Source organism: Aspergillus fijiensis (genome assembly GCF_003184825.1).
Source record: "Aspergillus fijiensis CBS 313.89 unplaced genomic scaffold BO72scaffold_14, whole genome shotgun sequence".
Classification (NCBI taxonomy): domain Eukaryota; kingdom Fungi; phylum Ascomycota; class Eurotiomycetes; order Eurotiales; family Aspergillaceae; genus Aspergillus; species Aspergillus fijiensis.
Window position 1 is genome coordinate 533449 of NW_024468990.1, and position 20455 is coordinate 553903.

Consider the following 20455-nt stretch of genomic DNA (forward strand, 5'->3'; position numbering starts at 1 on the left):
AGGCTAGGCCGCCAGGGCCACCATTCCCATCCCATCCCATCCCCATCCCCATCCTCATCCTCCAGGAGCAAAAGTCCAGGCATGGCCGCACCACCCGACAACCTGCAGTAGGCTGCAGCCCATGGGGCCATGCGGCATGAGCAGAGAGGAGCTGGTGAGCTTGCCCGCCTATCAGCTTGCATCTTACCGTCCCATTTGTTTGCTGCCCATGGAGCCGGGCGCTGCAGTAGCCGCCTTCGGTTGCATTCAGTCTCGTTTGTAGGTGTGTGTGTGGACTGTACGAGGTACTCAAGTAGTGGAAGCCAACAACCACGTTGAAAAGGGCCGGCTCCCTTCTGAAGTCTAAATGCTATGGGGTCAATGGCTCGCTCGGGGTCCGGATTGATTTTGAACAGGCATTGGAACAGATGGCATCTTCCTTCAGCTGGATTTGTTGGGGGAAGATGCTATTCATAGATAGGGGTGCATTATCCGTAGTACCTGTCCAACATGGGCTGGAAAGGGGGTTTGTTTGTGTACTCCATACCTGTACCTGTGTATGCGTCTGTGCAGCAAAGCCATACTGTGGCTGTAGCGTTGCCCCCATGTGGACGGAAATAGAGCATTATTTTAGCAGCTTGGAGCTGCAACCAACCCCGATTCGAGATCTTACATGAGTTGACCTTGACGAATTGATGACAATTGAGCAAGTAGCCATCAACCTGTATTGTGGTTGGATTTTAGGTGGTTTGTACCCTGATCGATTCACATCATCAGTGATTGTGACAGTTACTGTTCCTGGTATAACCAACTACGGGCGCATAGTCCAGGATATTGGTTACCTGGGAATTGGTTTGTTGACAAAACAAAGGCTCACTCTTATAAATTGCAAACATGACCTTTGGTTCGTTCTTGTTTTATGATCAGTTAATGAGAGGGGGCACTTGCAATAGCACTATTATTGGGCGCCCAATTTTGGTGTGAGTGGAGCGTTGGACTATGGAGAAAGTCTCTGAGCATCATGTGGAGAGTTAGTTTTCATTATGGAATCATTGTCGAAGCCGCCGAAGGGTGGCCATGATCAATGGTTGGGACTTGGAAAACTCATGCGCGGCCCGCTCAGCCAGGAGGTGCTGGATTGATTTCCCTTAGTCAGTCGAACTCCCTCTTCCCCAAATTAATGTAATGTAGAACAACCAGTGCTCGGCAATCTTAGGAGGGTTTCCGTCTTCTCTCAAACACACTCCCAGTACCTCAGACACCCCTCAAACCGCAATGGCACGGTTCAAGGGCCAAAAGGTGCGAATCACTCTACTCCGTAGCTTCTGCAGGGTGGGTCTCACCACACACATACTGATGTGCACACACTCACGCCTTTGCAAATCATTACCCGCAGATGTCGTAGTGGGCATTGTGTCTGTTTGCCAGCGCATGCCTGTCTTCGGAAGTGGAAACCACCACATACCGGCCCTTTCCCTTTTCGAGACGCCGCTGAATCTAATACCTGACTGAATTACAGTTACGATGGACGACTATTGCCCCCCCTGAATTCCTTTCCTTCCAACAATGAACACTTGTACAAAGCCAGCAAGCAGTGATGAGTGCAAGTTGGCATCACGATCTTGTATTCTCATCTGGAGATCTTTGCCCGTCGTCATCGTACATGCAATTGCGAGAGGAGAGACGATAGCCTGATCAATAATAGCCGAAGATCCCCCACCTTCCAGTTGTGAAGTTCAACGGGCGTCCTCCGTACCTATGCATCATACAACCCCAATGGTGGCCGCATCACTGCCGGTCCCGTCATCGTCATACCATCATCGCATGTACTGTACGTAACTAGATTGCATTCATACAATATACGGTACAGCCTTAAGAAACTCAAGATAAACCAGCCGAGCGACAGCCGCCGCCTGCACGACTGAAAAGGTAGTTACTGTTGAGATGGAAGCGCTCTGAGGTCCCAGATATTAGGCGTCGAGGTGATGTAGGATGTAGGTTTTAGGCTGAAAGAGGACTAGATCGGTACTTCTCAACGTCACTTTCACCCGCCTTAGCGGTCGATTACAGTGAGTAAACATCTCCTCATTGGTTCATACTGTCCAGTGGCTGCCATAAGCCCACTGAGAACGTCTCAAGCGGCGATAATTGGCTTTTGGAGGATTTGCCTTGCCACTGAGCATCGGTTGATGAGTTTCTGGTTGGTTGAACTCCCTGCCCTAAGGATGGTGCGTGACCTGGCTAGCGCCGACCGGTCTGAAACCAGTTGTAACCACTCGTAACCATTCATTACTGGAATACCATGTTAACAATACCTTACGGCAGCGGCGAATACCGCGATTCCCAGGCTCGGCTCTCTCGAAGAGTCCAAACCCTCTGCAGATCGACCGCTTCCAGGGACTGATTAACCACTGACTAGGGGACAAGGGACTCGAATGAAGGAATGAATACTAGGTAGTTCCATCCGTTCCGTCCTCATACAAGCCAGGTACGTAAGTTACCGCGCTTCCCTTGCGGGTCTCCACTGAACTTCCTTTCCACTGGCTCAGCCCCTCTTGCTTTCCTCTCTCTGTTCTCTCTCTGTCTTTCTCGCCTTCGCCTCCCGTCCGCTCCGAGCGCCCGCTGCACGGCTCTTTTTCTCGCTCTCTCTTCCACCTTTCTTGTCCCGCCCACCCATTGTTCACAGTCAATGATCGATTCCCCATCCCACAACCCAAACTAAGCGCGCAAATTCACACCACCGCCTCCCCCCCCTCTCCACCTTCAGTCTCTCTTCTTATTCTTCCACTTCCGCTTCCATTTCGCATTTACTCTTCTTACTTCCCCCCTGTTCGCTTGCTTAATTCTCATTCCCAATTCTCACTTCTGATCCGTTTCGTTCCTGTTTCCTTTCACCTTCACTACTACTACTACTACCACTACCACTACCACTACTTTCACCACACATTCCATCCCAACTCTCTGTCATTCTTCTTCACATACCCTATTCCCTTTTGGTTCGTCTAGTTTGTTCGGAGTACTTGTTTGCGGGATTCCAGAGCGTCGACCCTTGTTTGTATCCACTTAAACACCCTCGAGCCTACTTTTTCAACGATATAACGTCTCGGTGTCGTTCGCTGCATTATCCACCCATCATACCGTCAAGATGTCGACCTTCTTCTACGGCCACCAGCACCAACACCAGCACCAACACCCTCACCACGGCGCTGCCACCCACATGACGACCTCGAACAATCACCACGGCGGTCGCTCTCGTCGAGGACCCAAAATGGCCGCGCAGAATGCCCAGCGCCAATTCCGCGGTGTCAAGAGTATGAGGGAGCTTGCCGAGGCTCCCGCGGTGACTGCTTTTCGTGCACGATTTGAGGCTGGACGCTCTTTCGACCTGGACGATGACCTGGAATTCTGCCCCGGGCTACTGACAGAAGATGATGTATGTATTTGTCACTCGTCCCGACCAGGCAAAATGTGCCGTTTTTCGAGAACAGCCTATTGACAGGATTTCTCTTTCAGCTGCACTCGATCCACTCCGCATCTTCGGATCGCTCGTCACTTTCCAGTGGCTCTCCTGATTCGTCTCCTCTTCAGCACCAGATTCAGCCCGTGCAGCAGGTTACGCCTTCCATCTCGTTGTCTCCTGCGTCTACGAATGCCTATGTTCACTCAGGGGTTACCGGTAACCTCAGTCACGTGAACTACCAACAGCCATCTGCCGTTCGCACCCGCAAGGTCATTCCTATTGTCAACCCCAACACCGGCATGACCTTGACGAGCCCGCCCACGTCAATTTCGCCTGCCTCGATGCAGAATGCTCAGCGTCGGTGGTAAGAACCGTGTGTTGACATGTCGCCAGTCCACTGGCAATCGGGCCTACTTTCGCCCATGGCACGTTCTTCTTCCTTCGTCCGGCTTCTGCATTGTCGGGCTCCCTAACCGCGGGTCATAATTCTTTCCTTGCTTGTTTCTGTTCGACACGGCCATCGCATTCACGATCAAACCCAAATTCCCCCTTCTTCGCTTGACGATTGCAAAAACGCCAACGGCTAAACCAGTTATTCTCTGTATATACACCTTTTACCGATGACGACTTCGAACACACTTATACCTAGACTCTGATGCTTTCGGCTTCTTGCGAGCGACGGCGCCTGCGATTCGATTTCTGCGTTTCATCACCAACGATACCTTGTTTTCCTCATCCGGTTAGGGAAAATCACCTGCTTTGCCTTTGTCCGCGACGATGTATAGAAAGCGCGGCACTTTCTGCCATTCAGGCGCTCATCTAGGTTCTGGAGTTGCTTTTGGATTTCTGGCGGCTATGCCAGACATGTTCAGCGGTTTATTCATCTTATTTTTGGCTCGGTGTTTGTGCACAATTTTGGGTGGGACGGATTTTTATCTCATGCTTTCAGGGATCTAGAAAGGCGGAAACGATATACGTCTGCATTGGGTTTTGTTGTGTTGGTTGGGATGTTTTGGTTGCTTCTGGCTCATCTGTCATTTCTTTTCGTTTGGAAAATCTTTATGTAAATGGTTTGGGGGTTGGTGACATGCGGTGCTTGTTGCTGTTTCAGGTCAACTGGCTGTGAAAATCCATGGACTGGATGTGGAGTTCTGAGGGACCTTTCGCCATCGCAGCGAAGTCTAGACCGATGTTGCTTTCTTCTGTCGCCCGACGACGACTTTGTTTCACTTCTGTCTGCTTCCGCGTTGATTCGTTCGGATAATTCTGTACCTGGGGACTCCCGGCGAGTGTGATCCATATGCAGTGTATGATGTTTTCCCTGGGTGGTTCATCTTCCATCGAGTTTCCTATGTCTATAACTTGTTGACCATGCGGGTAATGCCTATACATAGTTGTTCCATTAGTTTGGACTTGCGCAATCTCCACCATTTGCTCTAATGAGTGTCCATTCCTTCGAAGTATCACTTCTGCTAGATCATCCAGGCGGCAGCGTTGTTTTTGCAGGCTGTGGAGTTGCAATTGCGAGGATGATGGAGTGGATTGCCAGATCACCACGTAGTGATGCACTTCATTCATGTTGCAGGGGGAGATATATCATTCCAGTACCATGGCTGTTGACAGGCTTAACAAGAGGTGATGTGAGCCCCTTCCGCTCCAACTGTGGTGGCGATGCCTCGGAAAATATATCCATGCGTGCCTCAAGCGAGCTCTTCGGTGAAGAAGTTTTGACGATGAAATTTATCCATGGAGATGAGAAACATATCATATCCATTGGAATTGGCGACTATGTCGACGCGACAACAAGGGATTTTTCTAAAACTTAAGAAAGTGTGTTGAGGGGGGAGTATGGGTGATGTCATAGCCTTGATCTGCAGCAGCAAACATGGCAGACGCACTTCAACCCGCTGGCCTGGCCGGATCAAGGGATACTAACTTACATGTGCTGAGTGACTTGAGTTGAACTCACCACCTACAACACATACAAGAAAACCTATTCGGTTCAATTCCAACAATCTACAGAGTTAAGCAAGTAAGAGGTACTGGAATGGACATACAACTCAGTGGTACAGTCCCAGAAGAGGTAGCAGCATGGCCCTCTCAAACAGGACCTGTGCTAATCTTGTACTCCACGCCGGTCAAAGGCAACGGGCGTCAGTGGAGAGAAGAGAGAAAACCCGCATGTGCTATCCATGACGTCACCTTGCAACGCGAATGCGACTTTTTCGTCTTGACCACTCACGCCTTCACTCACTCCAGCAACAACTTACTTCAGCGAATAATGGAGTCATTTTTCTGGGCTGGACCGACGTCGACGTAGATACCTTTAACCCTTTACCCGAGGCAGAACGGAAATTGCAATTTGCTGTTTTAAAAAGCGTCCCCCCCATCCTTCCTGCATTGTTTCCAAGTTCGTTATTACTGTACTACATCTACTTTTCCCATCCACTGAGATAGCTTCTATTACTATCGATATTCATTCTCTATCTAAAATCCATCAATTGAATAAGGTAAGCTCTTCAGACTCTCAGCGCTGGTGTCATTGACATCATTCCTGCTGTGTCTTCCTTTTTTCTACCTCGTCGCCAACACTATTCGTTCACTACCATCAACTCCTTGCCCTCATCTCGACCACCACCGCCAACCCAGTCGCTACAACAGCAATCGAAACGAAAGACAAGAGTAGAAGACACTGACAAAAACCCCCCTCCCAGAGCAATTTTTAAAGTCAGCATCATGTCTTTCCTCACCACCGTCCGCACGACCCTTGCCCCTCGTCTGGCCACCCCCCTCCGCCCCGCCATGACCTCCGCTCTGCACACCTCCGCTCCCCGCGCCGGCCTCAACGAGAGCGATCGCAGTGAGTTTTCCCGCATTGCCAAACCCAACCCAACCCCCAAGAATACTGACCCTCCCCCTTCCCTCAACACCAGACCGCGACGACCTCGACAAGATCTACGAAGAGCACAAGAACGACCAGCTCAAGCACAGCAAGCAAGGCACCGCCAAGTGGAAGCAGGAGCTGGCTAGCAACAGTGAAGCTTCGGTGCGTTGTCACCTTCACCCTCACCCTTCAATCCCTAGCTTTCCGAAGCGGCAGAGTATACTAATCGCATCGCCATACCACAGGTCAAGGCTGATCGGGGTGACATCGACAGCGATGACAAGGACTTTGCGACGCTGCAGGAGCGCACGAAAGGTCTGCCCAACCGGGAGGGCAACGTGAATAAGACTCAATAGATTCCTTGTGTGTCTTTTTTTTGATCGTTAATGATTGCGTCTTGTATTATGTATGTATGTTTGGGGGGTTTAGGCTTTTTTTTAATTCATCTATCTGGGTTAGATGAGATTCAATATTATTCTTCCAAGAGGGTTTCTTGATTTGCTTTGATGCTGTGGAATGGGTAGAGGATGGTGGATTGGGATTCTGATAGTGGTGGATTTGATTGTGGGTGTGTGTCTCCTTGTATAAAAAGTACTAGGTACTGTGTGATGGATTCCATCTTGTGTGTAGTAGCTATGGACCAAACCCTGGGTGTAGATGTATGATGATAAGGTACCCCCGCAACGCCGCAGTCCCGTCAATGAGGGAGGGAAGAAAAAACATGATAGCTGCTGTCGGTATATATTAACTGAAGGGAACAGACGAAGGAGTGGGTAGTTAGAAAAAGGAGGGGAGGGAGAGAAGAAAGACACAAAACACGACTCAAACACAGTACAAACGCCGGACTCGCCCTCCTGGGAATCACAAACGACCCCCCAAACCCAACCCAAAACAAACCATATATATAAACTCTCCGAACCCGCGAGATTAAAGAAAATGTCACTTCAAAAGCACGATCAAGATCACCAGCGTGATAATCAACCCGACGATGGTCATCATACTCCAATTCTCTCCGGCACTGCGCCGGAACCGATCCAGGCGCTTCCTCGCCTTGTCCAACCGCCCCTGATGCCGATCCACATGCCCGTCCAGATCATCCAGCAACGCCACATGGCCCTCCAGCTCGTCCCCGATCTGGATGCTCAGCTGGTGCTGCCGGCTGATCGACTCGCCCAGCCGGTCCAGATGCTCGTCCTGGTCCCGGAGCGCCTGCGCGTGGTGATCGTAGATCTGCTCGTTCGACAGCCCGTCCATGCTGGCGGCGCTGGCCCCGGGCGGCGGGGACGGCGAGTCGCGGTACGGCCGGAAGAGGTTGCGCCGGTGCTCCTCGTCGTCGGCCTCGGCCGCCTCGGCCGCCGCCGCGGCGTCCATGAAGCGCACGGATTTCGAGGACGGGTGCTGCGGGACGGGCTGCTTAAGGTCCGGGGAGGAGTTCTTCACGTGGTTGGCGAAGCCGGACGATGCGGACGAGGAAGCAGAGGCCGCCTCGGCAATGGCAGTCGTGATCTCGTGGAACTGAGCGGACAGCTCGTCGTGCTGGGAGTGGAGGTGGCTGAGCTGGTCGCGGAGGTCGGTGACGTCGTCATCGTGCCGGCCCTTCTGGGCTTCGAGCTGCGCGCACTCGGCTTCGATGGCGTCGATGCCTTCTTTGAAGGAGTCCAGGGACCGCGAGATCTCGCCGTCTTGGCTGTTGGGCTCCAGGCTGAGGGAGATGGCGCGTTGACGCTCGAGGAGCGAGAGCTTGATGTGGTCGGCGAGGAGGAGGAGTTGGCTGGGGTTTGGCATGGTGGCGATTTGTTGTGAGAGGCAGGAAGTAGGAGGTTGGTGGGCTCGTGAATGAGAGGGTCTGGGTGTCTTGAGAGGCGTTCGAGGTGGGTGAGATGCGATGATGATTGCGGAGTAGACAGCGGAACGGTCGGGTGGGATTGTACGGATTTCGTGTCAGGCTGTTTGACGACTGCGCTAATTTAGGATAATTCCGCCGGGGAAGAAGAACAGCGCCGGGCTGGTGGAGACAGAAATATGACAAGAGATGGGTTGAGGTGGCTTGATTGGGAGTTCGTTGTGAGAGAGGATAAGTGAGATTGGAGATGAGATGGCGAAGGACGAGGGATGATCGGCTGCAGCAGCAGTAGTGCCAGTGTGCTGGTGGTGGATCTGCCGCTCTCCGCGCCGCATTGAATTCCATCGGTCAGTCTCGCTCCCTCCCCGCAATTCATCCATTCTCCCAGTAATTGCGCTCCCTCCCGAGGTCACTACATCTTCCTTCCTTGACCGACTCATACCCGCGCCCTCAAACACTCTTTTCGTCCGATATACCCTCTTTTGGTCACCTTTCGAGCCCCCTCATGGGTCTTTGCTTCGAGCTATCGTTTCGTTCCCCGGTTCAAGAACGGCAATTAAACGGTTGATCTCCTCCTCTACCTCCTTGCGCAGAATCGGCTCCCGGACGGGCGGAGGATCAATCTCGAGGCTCTTATCACATATTAGAAACCCCTCATGGCAGAGCAAAACATCTCAACATGACAAACATCACCCTTGAAGACCTTTTGGTCATGGAGGCGAATTGCGACCGCGACGAGAGCGTCGACCTGCGCTCACTGGACTACGTTTCCAGCTACGATGACCATCTTATGTGTCCGATATGCCACTGCCCCTTCATACACCCAGTCCGGTTGAAGTGCGATCACGTATTCTGCCAGAAATGCCTTGTATCGGCCATCACGACCTTCGCAGCATCTCGAGACGACTTTACGTGCCCTGCCTGTCGCACACCCACCGGCGGAGTTTACCTCAAACTCCCCCGTCTCCTGGTCAACATGTGCGACGAGATTCGAGTGAGGTGCCCATTTCGGATCGAAGGGTGTGAGGAAGTGGCTCCAAGAGTGTTCATTCAGACTCATGTTGAAAAGTACTGCGGGTATAGACCGATGGACTGTCCGCTGGGCTCATGTGGGTTGAAGACACGGAAGAAGGACCTCGACCCGGAGGGGAGATGCTTGCATGAACTCCACCAATGCGCGCGCTGCGAGGGTAATATCATGGAGCAAGACTATAAGGTGCGCACAAAACTATTAGACTCCGGGTTCATTGCATTGCATTTTCATGGCCTGCTAACCTTGTGCCTCCGACAGGAACACATTGACGAATTATGCCCCAATCTCCAAACCACCTGCCCAGACTGCCATACCACGATCCTACGCAGAGAACTCAAACAACATGCAGACTCTTGCCCTGAATCCATTCACGGCTGTGCCGCCTCGAAATACGGCTGTCCCATTCAACTCAAGCGCGCCGACTTAGCCACGCACGAGCAAACCTGCCCTTTGATCTCTATGGGCCCGTACTTTGACGCTCAGAATGCGCGCCTCGACTCGCTCGAACTCACCATTCGCCATCTCAAACAACGGAACGAGATCTTCGACGACGCTTTAGCGAACATCCGAACCACCCTGGCCCAGTCGCCAACTGCTTCTGCTGGCCCGGATGATCGCGCAACGACTTCTACCCCACCCCGCCGCAATAACAACGACTCAACATCCCCCAACAGCCAGTCCCAGATCGATAGTTCCAACCAATACACCGCCACCACGACAAACTATCTTCTCTCCTTACACGAGTCCCTCCGCGAGGAAGTCGGACAGTTATCCCACGCCATCACGGATCTCGACGCCCGCGCCAGCATGGCGATCATGAGCGAATGCCTCCGCATCAAGGAGGACATGGCCCACACCAACGCCGCGGTGAGCAGTATACGCATGCAGGTGCAATGGCTTCTGAACCCTCGACTCCACCAACACCAAAGCTCACAACGGACTGGGGGTGTCCGCACTGGCACCACCCCCGGTGGCCATACTCCCACGGCTGCTGCCGGGCCCAGCACCTCCGCCATCCCGCTTCGTCCGCGTAGGCTTAGCGATAGTGGACGCGAGGGGACGAAATTGTAGACCCTAATGTTCCACAATCATCACTACCCTTCTTCGGTTCTGCTTTCCTACGACTGCTAGGTATATCAACATGGTCAACCACTATGCGACACCGACGATGAGGGAGATTCACGATGTTTTTAGCGAGATAGTCATTTCGGTTCCGATTTTCTGTTCTTATACACGGGCAGCGCTGGACTTTTCTAAATTAGCGCGAGTGGAAGGCAGGCGCATCCTCGATTTTCCTTTCCTTGATTTCATCTTTATCCTGTGGGCTGCATGTGTGGCTATCTCTTTATCCCTCCCATGACTATTGCACTGTACTCGTTATGGGTACAGTGAGTGTATATAGAAGCTTCGGCGCCTTGGTCAATTTAATGCATCATCACCAGTATCTGACATTACATACAACTATTGATACTACTACTCCTTGCTTACAGTTATACCCTGTGTCGGCTGTAGTTAGTGTTTCCCCGGTGCTGGAGCAATCTTTGCTTCCGCCGGGTGCGCTTCTTTCTCTCTTTGGCGTGCCCCGACTTGCTATGGGGTCGGGTGTACATGGTTATCAGAAGGCAGGTGGGTTATGTGGCAGTACTGAGCCGGACTGCCGGCTCTCTAGCAGCATTCGAGATGTAATTCTCACTACAGCAGAGGAGATGAGGAGTTGAACGAACGGTACGTGATCCATGGTTTGCGGGATATATGTACTTCAAACCCAAACCAACGGACACGGTGGCGACGTGCCAGGGGCAACAACGAGCAAACTTAGGAGTTTTATACAGGATGATTGTAATTGTTGTAAAAAAACCAAGATCCCAGTCACACATGGAATGAGAATTTATGCACGGAATAAGTGGAGGATCTCAAAAAGACAAAAAGATGAAGCCCAACGCGGGGGTTGAACCCGCAACCTTGAGATTAAGAGTCTCACGCTCTGCCGATTGAGCTAGCCGGGCTGGTCTTGTTGGAGGATAAGGTAGTGTTGGCATTATGTCGTTGCATCGTGCTACAGTAGATCAGATCCAAATAAACTAATCCCCCCCCCCCCCCTTCCTTTCCTTTCCCTGGCCAGGTAATTTACGACTGCTTCATCCATTCGGTAGGAACTGCGTGGTTCACATACTCTGACACAAGCTTCGATTCTCTTTACCCATGAAGTCAGCTCGTATGACGAAATGGGGTGTGGCTTGGGGTGGCTGTAGCTCAGCTCAGCTCAGCTCGTTTCTGCCACTGCCAAGAAAAGCGACCCGTCTCATTGTTTGGGATCATGGATCTATACTGCCATGCCTGTAGTCACAAGGATTCATGGATGCGAACACAACAGTTTTGGTGGTAGACTATTCGACTACCGATACCCGAGGAGTGTTACTCGTGAACGGACAGCTGCAGTATATGTACTCCGAAGAGTAGTCTAGAACGTGCAGTATTCACAGTAAATCATAACCGCAATGACGCGGCTTGGGGTTTCCCAAAGAGGCAGAATGGCGGGGCAGCGAGTCCCAACTCCCAAGACTCTCTGGGCAGCTTGTCTTGGCCGTGGCTTGCGCCTCTCGCAGATCAGTGAAAAACAAACTCGCTTCGTCATTTTTTTTTCTCTCTCTTCACTTCTTCTTTCGACCGTCTTTACTGTCTTGTTTTCTGCAAAACACTGCAGACTCTCTTCCCGCTGCATGCGCCTTTAGTTACGTCTACTCGCGGGATTCGACCTCCTTACTGCTTCCACATTATCCACCCACTTTTGCCCGGAGACCCTGCAGATCTTCCGCGCTATGGCTCCGCGGCTGAATTTGGGCTCCCATGCCCTCCTCATCCTGGGCCTTTTGCTCGTTCTGCTGCCGGCTCAGACCTACGCCTTTGGCGCTGGAAGTAAACAACCCCTTCGAGGCCATTTTGTCTTCATGTTCACCTGCTAAACCCAGCTAGACATCGCATCGATCTCCGCCGTGGAGGGCAAGAACTGGCGCCATGGAGACATTGAAGATATGCTTAAGACGGTCGCCTTTATCAAAGGACACAAGTGGACTTCCACCATGGTCAAGCGCGTCTACTTTGGTAACTGGTTGCGTGATTACTCGCAGGCCATGGATGTCGGTACTCTCAAGAACCTACAAGCCGATACTATCCGTATCCTTGTTTGGATTCTGTCTTTCATGACCTTCGGATACGCGACGGCGGAGTTCGAGGTCACCTCCGAGAGACTCGGTGTTTACCGCCCTGAGGAGCATATTGACAACCCTAAGGACTATGCGGACAACCAGGATGCGCGCCAGTACGACAAACGCTTGCGTGGGCCGATCCGCCAGGTGGAACTCGAGATCGACCCTGAAACCGGCATGAAGAACTACATCGCCAACGAAGGTGGGGACTGGACGACCAGCTCCGGATATATTAAGTACAGCCTGGCTCGGAGCATTCACTATGGGCGGACCTACACCCACGGCAGAGACAAGGGCAACGAGGCCGACCTTTGCGAGGCTCTGCGGTGTCTGGGTCAGGGCCTCCACACCCTGGAAGACTTCGCGGCACACACCAATTACTGTGAGCTTGTGCTTCGTGAGATGGGCTTCAAGAATGTCTTCCCGCACACCGGTGTCAACACGGAACTGAACGTTCGCGGCCGCCGGGTCTTCCCGCTGGTGACAGGGACATTCGGTATGGTGGATTTCTTTCATTCTGTGCTGGGAGAAGCCACCGATCACTTCACCCAGTCGGAAGTTAACGAGATGGATATCGCTCTTGGAGATGCTCAGAATAACTCGTCCGCGAATGCCCTTGGCGCTTTCACGAATCTGTTGGGCGGGATTCCGGGAACGAAGGATCTTGTCGAGGAAGCCGAAGAGCTCAAGCGTCGGTCGGAGGCTCAAGAGTCCGCAAATCGGAGCGGCGGTGCTCGCCAGGGCTATGGCTCAAGCAGAGGCTTCGAGGAAGATTACGGTTCCTCGCGCTCTCGCGGCTTTGATGATTACGAGTCCTCGCGCTCTCGCGGCTTTGACGATGAAGAGCCTAGCAGCTATAGGGCTGGGGAATCAGCACGGCCTCAGTCTAGTGGAGGATCCGGTGGCTCGGCACTGCAAGACTTTGACCCGAACAAGACCATTGCGCAGATCTATCCAATCCTCGAGTTCAGAGATAAGGTGGTTCGTAAACTCACCTCGATCATTGAGAAAATTCCTGGGCTGGAGGCCGTCGTCGAGAAGATCACGGAGACCCTGACGGTCTTCATCATGTCTCTCCTCGCACCTTTCATTCGTCCTATCATCAATGCTGCTTCCAAGTCGCTGCAAACTGGCTCTTCTGGCGTGATTGATGCCTCTGGCCAGCATCAGTATGAGCCGTGGACAGACCCCGACTGTACCGATCCAACCCACTCCATGTTGTCCAAGGACCACTTTGCCAACATCCTCAACGAGCCTGCTGGTCAGGTCGCATCTGCTATTCTCAAGTACGTGGCTCCACGCGTTCTCCATGCTTGGGAGAACATCAACATCTCGGAGGAGCAAGTGTTGGATGATTGCTTGAAGGTGTTCCACCACCCTGCTCTTCGTGACAACCGCAACGAGGCTCACCGGACTATGTTTGAAGCTGTTGAGACCTGGGTTCAATCGCGATCCGATAGAGGCTCTAGACTTAACGACATTCTAAGCGCCGAGGGTGTAAAATCCGGCAAGAACACGGGTGGTGTACCCCACACCCATGGCGGTAGTGGGAATCAATCTGGACATAGCCAGCAGCATCGTCCTCCTTCCTCACAGCAGCAGCAGCAGCAGAGCGGTGTCTTACCATTCGGAGGCCTTTCCAACTTGCCCATTCCTGGTATCTCTAACCTAGGGGGCCTGAACAGTGCCTTCTCCAACCTCATGGTTGGCGGTTCATCGAGAAACGAGGAGCCCGAGCAGACTCAAAGCTCGACATACCAGTCCTCATACCAAGACGAACAGACTCAGAGCTCGACATACCAGGCCTCTTACCAAAGCCAGCAGCAGTCGTACCAATCCCAGCAGCAGTACTCGGGACAGTCTTACGGTTCTTATGAGGAATCTCGTCCTTATGAGTCACGGCCGTCGTATCCCAGTAGCCAGGGCTATGACTACAGCGGCTCCCGCGAGGAACCCCACCGTCACCATCAGCCTCGCCCCGCCTACCCCAGTCAAGGCTATGAGCACGGCGGCGAGCCGGATGGCGGTCGTCACCCTCCCGGCCATTTCCCCCCGGGTCGTTCAAGTGATTCCTATGGAGGCAACAGTGGCTACGGCGGGGGCTATAGCCAAGGCTATGAGCACGGCGGCAAGTCGGATGACGGTCATCATCATCACCGACACGATGACCACCTCCATCACCCTCCCGGCCATTTCCCCCCGGGTCCTTCATATGATTCCTATGGAGGCAATAGCGGCTACGGCGGTGGCTATAACCAAGGCTATGGCTCAGGTGAGTATCGTTACTGAGTGGCTGTTGCTTTGGCAAGCGTAGGCGGCTCCTACTTCAGCATCTGAACTTTACTGTCTTCTATTCTGTCATTCTTGTATTCTAAGAATGGAACCATTTCTAAGAATGAGAGCACTTGTGTACTGAGCTGTGTGAGAATTGATGACGCTCCGGGTTGGCGATATTGAACGAATTTGAGAGATTTTGGTGGTTAGAAGGTGTAGTTAGTGTAGCCAACCAAGTTCTCTCAACCTTTAAGATACAGCACAACAGCTTGGCGAATTGTCAAATCACGTGTCCTGGGTTCCTCAGGAACACCAACAAGCCAATTTCCATGGGTTTGCTTTGCTTGGCAATGGCAGAAACGAACCTACTGAGCTGAGCTGAGCTGAGCTGAGCTGAGCTGAGCCGAGCCACATCCACCCCAAGCCACAGCCAAGCCACCCCGTTCCGTCATACGAGCTCATTCCATCGATCGGCGTAGAGGATCATTGCTCGTGTCGAAGTACAAGTATGTTAACCACGCGATTTGTACTGAATACTGCGTAGATAGCGTACGTAGTATATGTAATGCTAGTGATTGGGATCCACAATGAGCTCAGCAGCAGAAAAACAAATATAGAAATGAGACACAAGCATGTAACCATGTTCCATGGTTACTTTGGGAACCCCGCTTTGGCTCCTCTTATCGATTGCTCGCGTTTCTGCCCGCCGCGGGGTAAAGTTATCAAGGCAGACCAAACAATGCTACGATCTGACTGACTCAAGCAACAGACTGCGACAGGACAAGCATTCTTAGCTATTAGCTATCAGCTATCTCAGCATAGGTGACCTAAAGCCAAGCAACTGACTCGGTTAGACTTAGCGACAAAAAAAAGGTAACCCTACTGATAGGGTGGTATTCAGCCGTAAACATAGCCGTATACCTAGTAGATGTTACTCCAACCCCCTTCGGATGTACCTCTTGCTGCAGTGCTAGTAACTGAGCAGAGCACTGTTTATTTATACCGAGCCCCATAGATCGGCGCGGCCATCCTCTCGTTTCCCCACCACCACCACCACCACCAAAGACTTTCTCATCCCTCACTTACCCATCCATCCCCGACATCTCCTCCTTCCCTTCATCATCAACAACATAAAAACAATGACAACCCCGCCATCCCCCACCCCCTACCAATCCGCCCTCCACCGCGACGGCTTCGTCGTGATCCCCGCCCTCCTCACGCCCCCGGAAATCACCCACTACCGCCGCATCGCCACAGCCGCGACGCAGCTCACCCGCACCGGCCAATGGCCGTACTTCCGCACGGTGCCCAAACAATTCCCGCCGTGGCCGCGCACCCTGCCCGCGGCCTCCGACGGCGGCATCTGGGGCGTGCAGCACCTGCTGCACCCGGACATGCCGCACCGGACGGAGTTCGCGCGCTTCTACTTCTCGGCGAAGGTGCTCGCCGTCGCCGAGGAGCTACTGGGAATTAGCACGCCCGGCAAAGCAGCCACCGGCAACGGCAACGGCAACGAGCCCGAACCCGAACCCCTCGTCATGGAACTCTTCAACCTCCTCGTGGCCCCGGAGACCCACGACTTCGCGCTCCGCTGGCACCGCGACGACATCCCGGAGCACGTGTCCGCCGACGAGGAGCTCCGGCTGCTGCACACCAAGAGCCCGCAGGGCCGCCAGTCCCACGCCCAGTATAACCTGGCGCTGTGCGAGGATCGCTCGCTGGTCGTCGTGCCGGGGTCGCATCGGCGCGTGCGCACGCCCACCGAGCGCGCCGCCGACCCCTACGCCGCTGAGTTGCCGGGGCAGGTCGTTGTGACGCTCCACCCGGGGGATGCCGTGTTCTATGATAGTAATATCTTGCATCGCGGGGTGTATCGGGCTAAGGTTGCGGGGGCTGGGGTGGAGGAGGAGCCGAGGCTGACGTTGCATGGGAGTTTGGGGTTGAAGGGTTCGGTGGATGGGGGTGGTCAGGGGGATGAGGGGAAGAGTGCGGCGGTGCGGGCGACGGCGGTGTTGCAGCATGGGGTGGGCGCGTGGGTGCAGCGCGAGGATGCTGCGTTTGGCATCGGCGAGCGCCCTGAGAGGATGCGGGCGAATCTTGTGGCAATGGGGTCGGGCGAGGGCGTGGGGTTTTCTCTGCAGGGGTGATTGTTTCTCTGAAAGTGGGACCTGGTTCCGTTCCGACGGGATGTAGATACTGTTGCGAGGAGGTGGGGGATGGGACGGTACATTATATATGAAGAGTGTCGGTTCCCTGAAACGATACATTTATGAGTAGCAAGACATCCCCAAGGAAAGCATGAGCCCAAGACTCAACTGTAGTAAGAAAAGTGCATCCCGCTCAGGTTCAACCGGTGATATGTACAACTTCGGCTCATTACAATGGCATATATACACATCATTTATTGTCATCAGCATCGTTATCATCATCCGCAGCATCGGCGTCAGCATCGTCACCGCCATCATGGTCATCATTATTAGCCTTCTCCGGTGGTTTCTGTCCGTACACATAATGGAACAGGGTATAGATGTGGAACGAGCCGTGCACCAACTCATGCCGCACATCCTGGGCGTACCGTTGCGCTTGCTCGTACGTGTAATCCATGACCCGCGTCAACAACGCCAGCGAATACGGTTCGATCGTATCGAAGAAGGCCGCCTTCCCCATGCGACCGAGCTCTTTGAAATGCGGGTTTCTCGCCCACGGGCCCAGCGGACACTGCATGTTCCCGAGTCAGTATGAAGTTGTAATCGTTCGCGGCCTGGACGAGGCGAACGGAATTTTTTTATGAGGGGGAACCACCTTGTACGTATCATCCGTGACATGCTGAAATCCCGCGTCTTGCATCCAACCCCGCACACTGGAGGCGATATTCATGCGCTTCCCGAACCTGCGGCTCGCCTCGTCCAACTTCCGCTGGTACTCGTGGATCCGCACCGCCTGCTGGTCCGTCCCATCGTCCGAGCGGATCCAGGTCTCGAACTCCTGGATCTCCACCCACCCGCCGGGCTTGACGTGCTGGTACGCCTGCTGCAGGAACCGGGGCCAGTCGGCGATCGAGCCCCCGAGGGACCGGCCGTGGACGTAGTCGAAGGCCTCCTCGGGCGGGAAAGCCCAGTCGCTCTCCGCGTCGTCGATGATGAACGAGCAGTTGGGCGGGGTGTAGCGGGGCTGGATGGGGCTGAGGTCGGTGCCCACGATCTCCGCGTGCGGGTAGGCGTCCGCGATATCCAGGGCCCAGACGCCGGTGCCGGTGCCGACATCGAGCACGCGCTGCGGGCGGTGCCGGGGGCGGAGGACCGGGGCGCGGTGCAGCTCGCCGCCCGTGACGCTCTTGAAGAGCTGGTGCAGCAGCGTGAGCCGGTCCTGCTCTTCTTGGTCATTGGGCACCGGGTACTGGCCGTTGCGGTAGGCGTGGTAGCGCCGGCCGTTCTCGAAGCAGTAATCGCGCACGGTCGAGGAGATGGTGAGGTTGGAGCCGACGATCGACTGGGCGTCCAGGAGAGAATCGTTGTCATCGTCGGTCTAGGTGAGAGGTAAGCTTTGTTGTGCAGTACTCTATCTTCCGGGCTGGAAACTTGGTGGAACATGGAGCAGAGCAAGTGGCAAGACAGGACAGATGATGACTGCGAAGAGATGATATACCCTTCTTGGAGATTTGACTGTTGCCCTTCAATTGATGAAAGCCCACGACTTATTGATTGTTGCTGCAATGAGATCACATAATGTTCTGAGAAGTGATGTGAGAACAGCAGCGGAAAAACTGCCAGCTCGGCTGATATAGAGGGGAGAAGTGGGTGAATTCCAGTAGTGGCAAATGCGGGTCAAATCAGAATGGGAAACGGCGCAGGAAATCTTACGTCTATTTGAATTTGTTCATCGATGTTGGGTTGCGGCATACTGGTTGATGGAAGTATAGACGGAAAAGACCGACAAGGAAACGAATGGGAAGGGGATCCTTCTTTAGGTCGCCAGCGGTACAATGCTTCCCAACTGCGGAACAAACGTGTCAACGAGAGAGAGAGTGACAGATGAGGAGGAATTAGGAAGGTGTACGGAGTGAGAAGACGAGATAGAACAACAACAAGAGGAAGAGGAAGAAGAAGAAGAAGAAGAAGAAGAAAAAGAATTGACCGAGACCGTCGACAGGTCAGTAGGAAAGAGGAGAGTCGGGATAGGAAGGAAGTATGAAATTGAATAGTTAGCCTGGCGGCGGCGCATTGACCGGGGGTGTCAGCCTGTCAGGGAGTCGCGGACCCAAGAAACAGAGCGTCGGGTCCGGCGGAGGGTGGCGGTGTGCCGGCTCCGTCCCACTGGAATTTGCTTGGTATTCAAGGTTGTCAACTCAGCCTCCTAGCAAGTTCTTTCTTGCTTCGCTTGATTCTGCCTCCCTTATCGACTCTTTGCTTATTACTTACACGTATAAGTTACTCCCTACGTATCTCTTGTCTCCTTACAGAGAGGTGATCAAGCAGCAAAGACAAACAAACAAGAATCTGACAAGTACATCCGCAGAATCCGCCCCAGGAGATCGACGACCCCAATCAACAATCACCAAAACCCACCCACTTTGCTGGTGGAAATCGATCTCTCCCATTTACTACTTCACCCACTTATTGGCTAGATAAGACATCCCCCTCTTCCAGCCTTCCCACTAAACCCTAGCTACATAGTCCAGTACTCTAGGTAGCAGCTCAGGTAGCGTACTCTGTACCCTAAGAGGCATGATTTGGAATTCTCATCACATCAACTGTAAGTTCACTGTATGTAGTATGTACAGTAAGTTACTCCGCAACGACCCATCTTCGATCAACAAGTACATGTACAGTCAGTACCTGTAGCTGTACTGATCTACCCGACTCCTCCGTCGCTTTCCCCCTCCCCCCTTCTTAGTAATAACATCCTCGCCCAAGAGCAGGATAGCGAACACAAGCCAGCGACAAACCACCGAACTAAAATCAATGAGACCAGGGAAAAACAAAAAAGAAAAAAGTCCCACTGACACAAACAAGTAGACGAGGCATTCAACAATCTTATCCATCACCCAGGTACAATGCACCTAGCCAACAAAAAACCAAGACAAACAAGAAGAAGCCCCCTCCCCTGCACCCCCCCCGCACCGCTAAAACCGTCCCCCTCCCATAGTGTGTCACAGCCGTCAGTATCAGTGTCAGTGTCAGTGTCAGTGTCAGTGTGACTCCCAGTGTCACACAGAGCTCCGTTCCATAGACTAAGGTACTCTCCTGTCAAACCGTCAAGCCTTGGACCGAGGGGTCGGTCCCCTCTCAAGACTACTGAAAACTGAAAATGGAAAACCGAAAACCGAATGTGCTTGATTCCCATAGAGTAATATCAACGGGGTGGGAAGGGATTGAATAATTCTTGATTGCTTGAATTGGATCGAGATATCCCTTTGCAAAATAATCTTGCATCCTCATTCCAGGTTGACTAGTAGTTTTACTTGTCTGGGAATGGTTCGAGATGGTCCGGTTAACGTTAACTACTGGTAAGTCTACAGGCTAACTAGGGGAAAAGATAGATCCCTCCTCTCCCTTTTTGCCCCCTTCCAACCTTCCCTATCGTTTCCCTCAGCCTGCTGTACCTGTACCTGTACAGTACTTGTACCGGTCAAGTGGGATGTTTGACACACGGAAACTTTCCTTGATTGAACAGCAAGGAAATGAAGAAAGAACTTTATTGCTCCTTCCCCCGCGAGCTTTGCTTTTTCTTTTGGTTATTTCTTCTCCATGACGGCTCATGGGGGGAAGGGGGAAGG

At 53.0% G+C, this 20455-nt stretch overlaps 7 protein-coding genes and 1 non-coding gene across 8 annotated transcripts; 5 read left to right on the forward strand and 3 right to left on the reverse strand.

The window, feature by feature from the left end:
- The first annotated feature begins 2904 nt into the window (after positions 1 to 2904).
- BO72DRAFT_55086 (DUF4452 domain-containing protein) lies at positions 2905 to 4012 on the forward strand. The gene is made up of 2 exons (XM_040950518.1): positions 2905 to 3412; positions 3493 to 4012. The coding sequence occupies exons 1-2, from the start codon at positions 3125 to 3127 to the stop codon at positions 3805 to 3807; spliced, it is 603 nt and encodes a 200-aa protein (XP_040803240.1). The 5' UTR covers positions 2905 to 3124; the 3' UTR covers positions 3808 to 4012.
- Positions 4013 to 6175: 2163 nt separating this feature from the next.
- On the forward strand, positions 6176 to 6679 carry BO72DRAFT_494575 (uncharacterized protein; the record flags this gene model as incomplete). Its single annotated transcript, XM_040948481.1, has 3 exons — positions 6176 to 6299; positions 6373 to 6485; positions 6569 to 6679. The coding sequence occupies 3 exons, from the start codon at positions 6176 to 6178 to the stop codon at positions 6677 to 6679; spliced, it is 348 nt and encodes a 115-aa protein (XP_040803241.1).
- A 181-nt stretch (positions 6680 to 6860) lies between these two features.
- Positions 6861 to 8434, reverse strand: BO72DRAFT_400647 (syntaxin family protein). The gene has a single exon (XM_040942156.1). It carries the CDS (start codon positions 8106 to 8108, stop codon positions 7263 to 7265), a length of 846 nt encoding a protein of 281 aa, XP_040803242.1. The 5' UTR covers positions 8109 to 8434; the 3' UTR covers positions 6861 to 7262.
- Positions 8435 to 8549: 115 nt separating this feature from the next.
- BO72DRAFT_476258 (putative TRAF-like signal transducer) lies at positions 8550 to 10642 on the forward strand. The gene is made up of 2 exons (XM_040947381.1): positions 8550 to 9382; positions 9458 to 10642. Exons 1-2 carry the CDS (start codon positions 8846 to 8848, stop codon positions 10268 to 10270), a joined length of 1350 nt encoding a protein of 449 aa, XP_040803243.1. The 5' UTR covers positions 8550 to 8845; the 3' UTR covers positions 10271 to 10642.
- A 490-nt stretch (positions 10643 to 11132) lies between these two features.
- Positions 11133 to 11205, reverse strand: BO72DRAFT_t83. Its single transcript has one exon. It is a non-coding gene; the product is annotated as a tRNA-Lys (tRNA).
- A 610-nt stretch (positions 11206 to 11815) lies between these two features.
- Positions 11816 to 14873, forward strand: BO72DRAFT_446509 (Het-C domain-containing protein). The gene is made up of 2 exons (XM_040944311.1): positions 11816 to 12115; positions 12173 to 14873. The coding sequence occupies exons 1-2, from the start codon at positions 12019 to 12021 to the stop codon at positions 14692 to 14694; spliced, it is 2619 nt and encodes an 872-aa protein (XP_040803244.1). The 5' UTR covers positions 11816 to 12018; the 3' UTR covers positions 14695 to 14873.
- Positions 14874 to 15741: 868 nt separating this feature from the next.
- BO72DRAFT_446510 (phytanoyl-CoA dioxygenase family protein) lies at positions 15742 to 17100 on the forward strand. The gene has a single exon (XM_040944312.1). It carries the CDS (start codon positions 15819 to 15821, stop codon positions 16824 to 16826), a length of 1008 nt encoding a protein of 335 aa, XP_040803245.1. The 5' UTR covers positions 15742 to 15818; the 3' UTR covers positions 16827 to 17100.
- BO72DRAFT_425581 (class I SAM-dependent methyltransferase) lies at positions 17077 to 18841 on the reverse strand (the record flags this gene model as incomplete). The annotated part of the gene is made up of 3 exons (XM_040942915.1): positions 18540 to 18841; positions 17482 to 18204; positions 17077 to 17397 (listed from the first exon to the last, which is right to left on the reverse strand). Exons 1-3 carry the CDS (start codon positions 18576 to 18578, stop codon positions 17077 to 17079), a joined length of 1083 nt encoding a protein of 360 aa, XP_040803246.1. The 5' UTR covers positions 18579 to 18841.
- Positions 18842 to 20455: the final 1614 nt, after the last annotated feature.

Excerpts from the sequence above, each read along its gene's own strand:
- BO72DRAFT_55086 (XM_040950518.1), top strand. The coding sequence starts at position 3,125 with ATGTCGACCTTCTTCTACGGCCACCAGCACCAACACCAGCACCAACAC. Across the intron at positions 3,413-3,492 it reads GGCTACTGACAGAAGATGAT|CTGCACTCGATCCACTCCGC; the intron begins GTATGTATTTGT and ends TTTCTCTTTCAG.
- BO72DRAFT_400647 (XM_040942156.1), bottom strand. The coding sequence starts at position 8,108 with ATGCCAAACCCCAGCCAACTCCTCCTCCTCGCCGACCACATCAAGCTC.
- BO72DRAFT_476258 (XM_040947381.1), top strand. The coding sequence starts at position 8,846 with ATGACAAACATCACCCTTGAAGACCTTTTGGTCATGGAGGCGAATTGC. Across the intron at positions 9,383-9,457 it reads TCATGGAGCAAGACTATAAG|GAACACATTGACGAATTATG; the intron begins GTGCGCACAAAA and ends TGCCTCCGACAG.
- BO72DRAFT_446509 (XM_040944311.1), top strand. The coding sequence starts at position 12,019 with ATGGCTCCGCGGCTGAATTTGGGCTCCCATGCCCTCCTCATCCTGGGC. Across the intron at positions 12,116-12,172 it reads CTACGCCTTTGGCGCTGGAA|ACATCGCATCGATCTCCGCC; the intron begins GTAAACAACCCC and ends AAACCCAGCTAG.
- BO72DRAFT_446510 (XM_040944312.1), top strand. The coding sequence starts at position 15,819 with ATGACAACCCCGCCATCCCCCACCCCCTACCAATCCGCCCTCCACCGC.